This window comes from Alosa sapidissima, chromosome 21, assembly GCF_018492685.1.
Source record: "Alosa sapidissima isolate fAloSap1 chromosome 21, fAloSap1.pri, whole genome shotgun sequence".
NCBI classification, from domain to species: domain Eukaryota; kingdom Metazoa; phylum Chordata; class Actinopteri; order Clupeiformes; family Clupeidae; genus Alosa; species Alosa sapidissima.
Window position 1 is genome coordinate 2,831,003 of NC_055977.1, and position 10,286 is coordinate 2,841,288.

The window sequence follows — 10,286 nt, forward strand, 5'->3', positions numbered from 1 at the left end:
CCAAAACATAGAACCACTGACCACATTTACACCCTACACACCCTAATCAACACCCATGTTTTACAAGGAAAACAAAAGAAAATATTTGCATGCTTTGTAGACTTTAAAAAAGCTTTCGACTCAATTTGGCACAATGGATTATTTTACTAAATTTTGCAAAGTGGTGTAGGGGGCAAAACCTATGATTTAATCAAATCTATTTATATGGACAATAAAAATGCTGTAAAAATTGACAACAGCAGAACAGAATTCTTCACTCAGGGGCGTGGGGTGAGACAGGGCTGTAGCTTGAGTCCAACTCTGTTCAATATCTACATCAATGAGTTAGGACTCACCCAAAAGAATACAGAAGTTACATTTCTGCTTTTTGCAGATGACCTCAGGCGCGCGGGAACCTATTTTTGACCAGGGGTGCTGAATAACAAAAATAATGGAGTTTTAGAAAAGTCCTGGGCAGCCACAAATTCCAATGTTCCGCGACAGCACTCCGAGTCCACTGCGCCCACCCTAACCCCACAGAAGCGCACTTGACATCATTAGCCTATTTCAGTATAGCTAAAGAAAATTACTTTTCTGATCGTCAAAACCACACCAGAGATGTTAGGCTTTAAATATAGGCTAATAATCAGGCTGCAATGATCTCGCAAATAATTTCTGAATAGCCTAAAGTGTGTCGTCTCCACAGCAAGTATGTGTCCTAACAATTTTTATCTTAGCGACTAGGATAGTGAAATGATTTCACTAGCTATGCATTTATTATTTTTGTAAAACTGTAAAACACAATTAAAGTTTCTTTCAGCTTATCCATGGTTTTTTTGAATGTGTAAATCACATAGAATATGTAGGCCTATATCAACCGTAGGCCTACACACTTGATCGCTATCACATAGATAAAACTACGCTATGGTTCTTACAGTAACTGACTCACGTTCATGCCTATATTTGAACCTATCCATAACCCTTTTTTGCTATTTGACTCATCATTTCACATGCAAAAATATAACTAATGTCAGACAGCGAATTAGTAATTATTTAAAAATATATATAATATTTTTTAAAAATCTATCTCCTGCCAGCAGGGGGTGCTGCTGTCACCCTCAGAACAAGGACTACAGCGGCACCTAGATCTGCTAGAGCAATTCTGTCAGAACTGGGCCCTGACAGTCAATTTGGACAAAACAAAGATTGTAATATTCCAAAAGAAAGCAAGATCTCAGGCAGGCAGACACCTTTTCACTCTAGGAAACACCGCTCTAGAGCATTCTTTATGATTATCTAGGCCTGAAACTCAGTGCCTCAGGAAGCTTTGACCTTGCAGTAAATGTGCTAAATGATAAAGCTCGTAGAGCTCTCTATGCCATCAAAAGAAATTTCCATAAAATACAAATCCCAATTAAAATCTGGTGTAAAATATTCAACAGTGTAATAATGCCAATTGCATTATATGGATGCGAGGTATGGGGTCCACTCAGCAAGCTAGACTACACTAGATGGGACAAACATCCCACTGAATCCCTGCATGCAGAATTTATTAGAAACATTCTTAGAGTCCAAAGGAAAACACCAACAAATGCATGCAGGGCAGAATTAGGCAGATTCCCATTGGCATTAAATATACAAAAGAAGATCTTTAAAATTCTGGATCCACCTAAATTCTAGTGACGAGAACACCATACAGTTTCAAGCATACAAAACCCAAGAGGTCAGCCCTAAAACCAGTCCCCTTTGCCAGTTGGTTCTGAAGTTAACTAATACTCTAACCCACTGATCTCAGACCAGCACTGCTTTTCAAAATCAGATCAAAGTAAAACAAATTATGAATCAAAGTAAGCATAAATATCTGGAACATTGGGATGATCAAACAAAATCACAATCCAAATTAGAATGTTACTTGTCACTAAAACGAGATTATGAATTGGCAGAGTACCTCTCCACCGTCATAGATACAAAGCAGAGGCAGATTCTTACCAAGTACAGGCTAAGTGACCACAGCCTTGCCATAGAGAAAGGCCGGTACAAAAAATCATGGCTTCCCAAAGAGCAGCGGCTCTGTGGTCACTGTATGACTGGTGAGGTTGAAACAGAGATGCACTTTCTCCTATACTGTCCAAAGTTTGAACAGATTAGAAAAAGATATTTTTTACAAAAACCTTAAAGACTGTAATAAATTGGCCCACCTGCAAAATACATTACAGCTTGCCATGTCTCACAACTGACACATCTAACTTTCTCACACACACATGGGATGGGGGGTAGTGATTGGCCATTAGTGATTTTTCAGGGGGATGGTGACTGGCCGTTACTGTGTTTTTTTGTGTGTGTAGTTGGGGGGGGGGGGGGGGGTCGTCCAGTTAGGGGGTCAGGAAATGGGCATGGCAGGAGTGCCCCCCCCCCCCCACACACACACACACACACACACACACGCACATCACCCATTCAGCTCTTTCTGTGTGTGTATTTGCCTGATGTGTGTGTGAGTGTCTGATGTTTGTGTGTGTGTCTATTTGTCTGATGTGTGTGTGTGTGTGAGTGTCTGATGTTTGTGTGTGCGTCTATTTGTCTAATGCGTGTGGGACTGTGGGTGTCTGTGACGTGTGTCTCACAGGTGTGTGTGTATTTGTCTTTGTGTGTTTGCATGTGTCTGATGTGTGTGTGTGTGTATGTGTGTGTGTGTGTGTGTGTGTGTGTGTGTGTGTCTGTGTGCGTGTGTATTTGTCTGATGTGTGTATGCTCTTTGGATTTAAATGTGCTTTTAAATTATAACCCAAACTCCCAATGTTAGCCATAGATGTGTGTTTGTCAGTAACCAATGGAGATGTGGTCTATGTGTATCTTACATGAGTGTGTGTGTGTGTGTGTGTGTGTGTGTGTGTGTGTGTGTGTGTGTAATTGTCTGGAATGGAGATGTGGTCTATGTGTATCTTACATGAGTGTGTGTTGGTAACATGATTGTGTTGTGTGGTTGCAGCTGTTTGTATGGATTGGGAATGATGCTAATGAACTGGAGAAGACGGAATCACTGAAATCAGGTAAACAACTGTAATCAGGTAAACAACTGTAATCAGGTAAACAACCGAGTCAACATCCTCGGCCAGAAAACAAACAAACCTTGTTGATGACACGTCTCATTCCCCTGCCATCATTCATCAGCAGAGAAACACACAACACGCTCTCTTAACACTCACCTCTCAACACACACTCTTTTAAACACACACTCTTTCACACACTCTTTAACACACCCTCGGAATCGTAGACCCAGGCTGCTGTTATGAGGCCCTGATCCCACTCTGCACACCGGGGATATGCACTCAAGGGTGTCTGGAGGATCAATGTGTGTGTGTGTGTGTGTGTGTGTGTGTGCTGCTGGGGATGCTGAATGTGTGTGTTGTGTTCGTCCACAGTGAAGGCTCAATGTGTGTGTTTGTGTGTGTTTGTGTTGTGTGTGTTGTGTTTGTCCACAGCGAAGGCGTACATCGAGTCGGACCCATCGGGCCGGGACAAGGGCACGTCGGTGGTGGTGGTCAAGCAGGGGCACGAGCCGCCCACCTTCACTGGCTGGTTCCTGGCATGGGACGCCACACGCTGGGGCTCCGCCCACGTCGCCCAGGCCCTAAAGTCACTTAACATGAAATAGAGCACACACACACACACACACACTGGGGCTCCGACCACGCCGCCCAGGCCCTGGGGTCACTCAAGGTCAAATAGAGCAGGGCGCAGCTGCATGAGGCATGGGCACACACACACACACACACACACACACAGGACGCCTCGGGAATGCAGAGCCTTCTTTAAAGAGGCTGATCAGTTTAAACTGTTTTCATGGGTTTTTTATACTTTTATTGCTGAAGCTTGAAAGTTAATATATACAGTAAAAATATATAAATACATTTTTTAAAACATAAGATTGTTTTTTATTTTGTTTCCAATAAAATTTTGTTTAAATTTAGTAACTGTAAACTGTATCCTCGCTTGCTCCATTAAAAAGAAAGAATATAAATGGGTGTGTATCAAGTTATTGGTAACCTGTGTTCCTATCTCAAGTGAGTTGTGTTTCAAACCATGTTCAAACCAAGAAGCCTCAGGAATCTTAATAGGCTCATTCGCAGCGCGGAGTTGCTGTTTCTCAGGCTGCTTCCTTATGTGGGAATATGCGGAAATTTACAAAATTCGAAGGGATACCTTGTTATATGTGATCTTGGTAGGCTAGCCTACTGAAAACTTTTTGATAGTCTGTTATTTTATGCTGTTGGTTAAATAGATGACACTGAAAACACAATATTGCTGTGCTACACGTAGGCCTATGTTAACTGTATGACAACAATGGTTTATTTAAACTACATCATAGGAATTCACTTCGTCTGTCAATGAATAAGAAGGGAAGTTAAACTGTTTTTATTGCACACAATATTTCGCGATATCTCCCGCGATACACTGCAGTTGGTGTGTTCGGGGCAAGCTGCCATCTGTTGTAGCTCCTCCCGGCTGAATGTGTGTGTTTGTGCATGTGTCTGTTGACGAAGTCAGCCACAGTTCATCTACTTGAATGGATTTGACTGAAGCCATGGAGTTCGTCTATTGGACACAAGAGGGAGCAAAGATGCAAGCTAAGAATCAGATGGTTTGGAGTTAACAAAAACTGTTGAACTATTCCTCCAAAAAGTAGCCAAATCTCCGTCTCATGGGACTAAACTGTAGCCTACCGCTGCCAGCGAAACGGATTAAAAAGCAAACCGATTAAGCCCAGAATATCCTCGCGTGTGATCAATCCTCGATTGATCCTCAAATCTGACGGCTTTTAATTTGTCCTTAAACTTTCACATCATGTCGCCAAAACCGAGACATTGTAAACCCATTCAGAACACAATAGGTGACAGACATCAACAGACACGTGCACTCGTGATGTGTGCTTATCTTAAGGCACGCAAAGCCTTTCACTGACTGCCATTGTCATGGAGTTTCAGCCACTATTGTGTTACACTATCAAGGCCATTATATTATTGTTCAATCATGGCCACTTTCTTATCAACACTTTCACTTTCTCTCGATTCACACATGTTCTGCTTTGACCTCCCATCGGCGTTGACCGCAAAATTGAAGACACAATGTGACCAACAGTGTTCACGTTGTTGTTGGGAAGGTCAGTGACTTTTGACCCGCTTGCACAAATACTTCCATCATCACGCGCACGCCTCGCTCGCGCTCCAAACTTTGGGTCACTGGTTGAGCGAGAGAAACAGGTGGTGGTAGGGGGTGTGTCCGCACACACCCGACAGACACAACTACCAGCCAATCAGAGTTCAGGAAATCGGGAGCGCCTTTCGGGAATGTAACCAATCAGCGCGCTATGCTACTCCAGGGCTGTTTCTCCGGTGCCAGAATCGACTGGTAAGCACTAGGCAGCCGTGAAGCATTCAGTTGAAACACCACTACTGTCAAGGGAGCACTGTGCCGCAAAGAGGAAAGGGGCTCGTGGAGAATAAGGATACGCTGTTGATCTCCTTTCATGTCGGGCTTCAGACACTCGTGCTTTTCTCTAAGATTTAAAGGTATGCTTGGGGCTGTTTTTTATGTCATCATAATGATAAATTCACTTCGAAATTAGTGACAGCATGGGAAGTGTGAGGTATTTTAGAGTGTAACGGCGGAAATGTAGCATTTATGTGTTTACAGCGAATTAGATGATTGTGGCTGTTTGTTCAGGGGTTCGGTCGTCTAATCACCTGTGGTTGGTTGTGCGGAGTGGCCGAGTAGCCAAATAGCTGTGCACTGTGTCAGACTGGCTTTGCCTCAGAATATTAAATCCGCTCGGCACAGAAGTGTTGCCCCGAAACTAGGCTACCGTTTTTACAGATGGCCGGCCTGGTGTCGCTACCCCCTGTCCAGCCAGCCAGCTACCTACCCGCGATTCGTTGCGCCTCGCTGCCCTCCACGGCAGATCAACAAAAGGACACTAATGCATTTCGCCTTCCATCATGCGTGCTGTCGCTCGTAGGCACAGAGAGCGCGGCGAATGGACGCGGATGGGCGGAAACGACTGCGTTTGGTGCTTTGGGTAGGGGCGTCAGGCTTTCGCATGGATGAACGGTGATTATGTATGAAGTCGCTGCGCGCTACATGTGCAAATGGCCTCCCGTGCTCCCCGCTGTGTACACTCCTCATTCACGGGAAATGACATCCAACCGCGCGGCACTTGTTATGCGTCAGTATGACAAAGACGGAGCTCTCCATGATAAGACATTAACAGTCTTGTACATCGGAAAGCACAGTGTGTGTGTGTGCTTGACTTTTCTCTGCTCCTCTTGCATCAGCTGTGTGTTTCTGTGCTTTCAGGTTGATCCTCTGCTGTGGGGTTTTCCAGGCTGGTGTGTGTGTGTGTGTTTGGTGAAGCAGCAGCACCCCACCCCTCCCTGGCGGACGCGAGATGGGGAACGGGCTGTCGGAGCGTCGCGTGTCGGTCCTGCCTTGCCTGCCCTCCTTCCAGGCGCTGCACCTCGTGATCCTGGGCCTGGACTGCGCCGGCAAGACCACCGTGCTCTACCGGCTGCGCTTCAACGAGTTCGTCAACACAGTGCCCACCAAGGGCTTCAACACGGAGCGCGTGCGCCTGCCCCTGGGCACCGGCCGATGCCGCTCGGCCGCCTGCCACTTCTGGGACGTGGGCGGCCAGGAGAAGCTGCGGCCGCTGTGGCGCTCGTACACGCGCTGCGCCGACGGCCTGGTCTTCGTGGTGGACTCGGTGGACGCCGAGCGCATGGAGGAGGCGAAGACGGAGCTGCACAAGATCACGCGTCTCCACGACAACCTGGGCGTGCCCGTGCTGGTGGTGGCCAACAAGCAGGACCTGCGCGCCGCGCTGCCCCTGGCCGACGTGGAGCGGCTGCTGGCCCTTAACGAGCTGGGCACACACACGCCCTGGCACCTGCAGCCCGCGTGCGCCATCATTGGCGAGGGCCTGCAGGAGGGGCTGGAGAGACTGCACGCCATGATCATCAAGAGGAGGAAGATGCTGCGGCAGCAGAAGAGGAAAAGATGAGGAGCACGCAGGCCAGAAGTCGCGTGTGTGTGTGTGTGTGTGTGTACAGGGACAATCATGCACAAACACACACACACACACACACACACACACAGACACCCTCTCCCACCATTGTGCTGCTGACGTCTTGTTCATACAGGCTACAGCAGTGCCTCAGACGGATGCTGGGGATGTTATTGGCTGCCACAGGTGGATACTGCGATCCTATTGGCTGCCTCAGGCAGATGCTGGGATTTTATTGGCTGAGTTGTATCAGCTGGGCGAAGCTGGGGTTTTCTACTGTTTGTACTGTGCCGGACGCTCCGGGACTTCTGCTGAGCGGATCGATCCGCTGTCACGCGGGCCTCTGGACGCGAGCAATCATGTGACCGTGGTGACCACAATGATTATGGATTTCTAATGTTCTGACAGGGTGGCGACACGCAATCACCTCCGGCACAGGGTGCAATGGAGACCACGTACACACTCTCTCACACACACACACACACACACACACACACACACGGTGGCTGAGCTGAGCTATCTGTTTCACCAAGTTAAGCAGGAATTGTGAGGAGATCATGTGATGTCATCAGACAGCTCTCACTCAGGAGATTGGATCTGCTACTGATTGGTGGACTTTAAACGACTTTAAACATGGACTTTTATTGTTGCCCAGCGACAAACCGGGGGGGGGTTTGGGGGGAAGAGGAGCCAAAGCAAACTTCAGAGAATCACTGGTGGGGGGGGGGGGGGGGGCAAGAGGCTTTAAACACACAGTCTGGTGGGGGGGGGGCACTTGAAAAGGCCTTTGGGTTGCTGGACTTCACGGCCATCTGAGTTGAGTTTGTGTTCAGACACCTGCGGAATATTTACTTCCTGGTCAAGCGCCAGTCAGCTTAGCAGGAAGTTCTGAGTTCTTTTGTTTTCTTTTGTCTTTCTTTCTTTTGTTTGGCTCCATTTGTTCCCTCCATCTTGATGAAGGAGTGTGATCGCTTCCTGAAGTAGCCGTGTCTTGAGCCTACAGCTGAGGCATTTCAAATGCACTTTAAAAAAAGAAACAATCTCATTTTTGTAAGCTATGAACTCTTATTGTCCAGATTTTTGTAGAAAGTTTATGATCTAAAAAAAAGACGTAAAGAAAGCTATCTGTGATGTGCTGCTTTAGAAGAGTGTGTGTTTGTGGGTCAGGAGAGTGAGAGAGTGTGTCGGCCTCACAATGTGTGTATGTTTGTGTGTGTGTGTGTGAGAGAGAGAGAGAGAGAGAGAGGTTTTCTATCTGTCATTTAAAATGTGTGTGAAGGTGCTTGATATGTGTGAGTTCCCTTCACCCTGAATAAAGCCACAGCTTCTCACTGACCTGCTGTTGTTGTCCTGCTTTACTGGGGGCTAACTCTGCTAACCGCTAGTTGGGATTATGGGGTCATCCCTATGTTCCCTGGGTCCTATGTCCTATGTTCCCTGCTCGGGGTTAGGGTTATGGTTAGGGTTTTAAAAAAGGGTCCTATGTTCCCCGGGGTTGCGGTTATGGTTAGGGTTTTACAAAAGGGTCCTATGTTCCCCGCTCGGGGTTAGGGTTTTACAAAAGGGTCCTATGTTCCCTGCTTGGGGTTAGGGTTTTACAAAAGGGTCCTATGTTCCCGGTCCTATACAAAGCGGGGAACATAGGACCCGGAGAACATAGGTACGCTCCCTGGATAACGGAGCTAACTAGCATCAGGTCTGCTGCTACTTTGGACAGAACCAACTGCTAAATACCTCAACTAGAACCTACATCTTAGCTTTTTCAGGTGCGTATGTGTGCGTGTGTGTGTGTGCTATCAGACATCAGGTGTGTGGTTACTGGATAGTTACTGTTTACGACCCTTAACTGTGCTGATGTACTGTTTACTGTGGTGGGAGTGGGTGTGTGTGTGTGTGTGTGTGATGGCATTTTAATTAGGCGCTATGCGTCACCTTTGCGTTGGATAATGGTCAGCTTGAGTCATGCAAGCAACTCTGCAGGTAACAGAGCTGTAATCTGTGGTGGCGCAGGTGACGTTGAGTTGCAATGTGGACATTGTACTTTAACCTTCCTGAACACTGCCACAGCCACACACACACACACACACACAGGCATGACCGCATGCTCTCAAACACACAACATATATACCATAGACGATGCTTACACACACACACACACACACACACACACACACACACACACACACACACACACATATATATAAAAAAAATCACCTCTCTCACTGAACATGGTCTGTTCTTTGGTGTGTGTGTGTGGGGGGGGGGGGGTCATGTTAGGTATGAGCTGTTTTCACTTAGAGTTCCTCATCCACTTGTCTGTCAGACCTGCAGACGCCTCAGATCTCCCGTCAGCGTCTTTCCTTCTCAGGAACCACGGACAGAACGAGCCAAACAGGTCTGAAAGACACACGCACACATGCACGCACACACACACACACACACACACATACACGCTATAGATCTGAAAACAACCTCACATTCAGTCCACTTTCAGTTCATCATGTGTAAAAATGTGTGTGAGCGAAATCAGGAGGAAGACGCCTCTGATAGCAGCTGGTTTTGACTCTGATGTGCCTCTGATCTGGCTCTGAACTGAACTGGCTCTTGTCTGCTCTATGCAGCTCTCTGGGAAACGGTGTGTGTGTGTGTGTGTGTGTGTGTGTGTAGTGTATGTGTGTGTGTGTCTGTCTCCTGAGGCAGACATGCTGGAGAGCTGGAGCTCAAACAGAATGGCTGATGCACAGCTGACAACCCTCCAGCCTGTTTACTTTAGTACACACACACGCACACACGGCTCCAGCCTGTTTACTGTAGTACACACACACACAAACACACACACACACACACACACGGCTCCAGCCTGTTTACTCTAGTGGGGGCAACAGCAAGCAGCTAGGGGTTCCTGCAGATGCAGCGAGAAGAGAGGAGGAGAGGAGAGAGAAAAGGAGAAAGGAGGTGAAAGAAGAGGAGGGGAGGAGAGATGGAAAGACAGGAGATATGAGAGGAGAGATGGAGTGGGGGAGGTGAAGAGAGGTGAGGAGAGATTGGGTGAGGAGAGAGGAGGAGAGGGATGGAGGTGAGGAGAGGAGGAGAGGAGGGGAGGAGGAGGGGAGGTGAGGGGTGGAGGTGAGGGGTGGAGGAGGAGGGGAGGAGGAGAGGGGAAAGGGTTAGTGGACTGCATTCTTCTCTCGTCTCACTGCAGCTCCTGACAGACACGACTCCAAACAGCAACAGGAAGATGAGGAGA

The 10,286-nt window shown here is 47.4% G+C and overlaps 2 protein-coding genes across 4 annotated transcripts in view; both read left to right on the top strand.

The window, feature by feature from the left end:
- scin (scinderin) overlaps nt 1-3,765 on the top strand; it is a 62,452-nt gene extending 58,687 nt beyond the window's left edge. For 2 of the 3 annotated variants that reach the window (XM_042075616.1, XM_042075617.1), the window contains exons 15-16: nt 2,969-3,029; nt 3,462-3,765. In XM_042075616.1, coding sequence (XP_041931550.1) covers nt 2,969-3,029; nt 3,462-3,634 — 234 coding nt within the window. In that variant the 3' untranslated portion in view covers nt 3,635-3,765. Of the gene's footprint in view, nt 1-2,968; nt 3,030-3,461 lie in introns of those variants that run through there. The other variant, XR_006026026.1, reaches the window with a different exon arrangement.
- A 1,606-nt stretch (nt 3,766-5,371) lies between these two features.
- arl4ab (ADP-ribosylation factor-like 4ab) lies at nt 5,372-7,571 on the top strand. The gene is made up of 2 exons (XM_042075621.1): nt 5,372-5,549; nt 6,334-7,571. The coding sequence occupies exon 2, from the start codon at nt 6,425-6,427 to the stop codon at nt 7,034-7,036; it is 612 nt and encodes a 203-aa protein (XP_041931555.1). The 5' UTR covers nt 5,372-5,549; nt 6,334-6,424; the 3' UTR covers nt 7,037-7,571.
- The last annotated feature ends 2,715 nt before the right edge of the window (nt 7,572-10,286 follow it).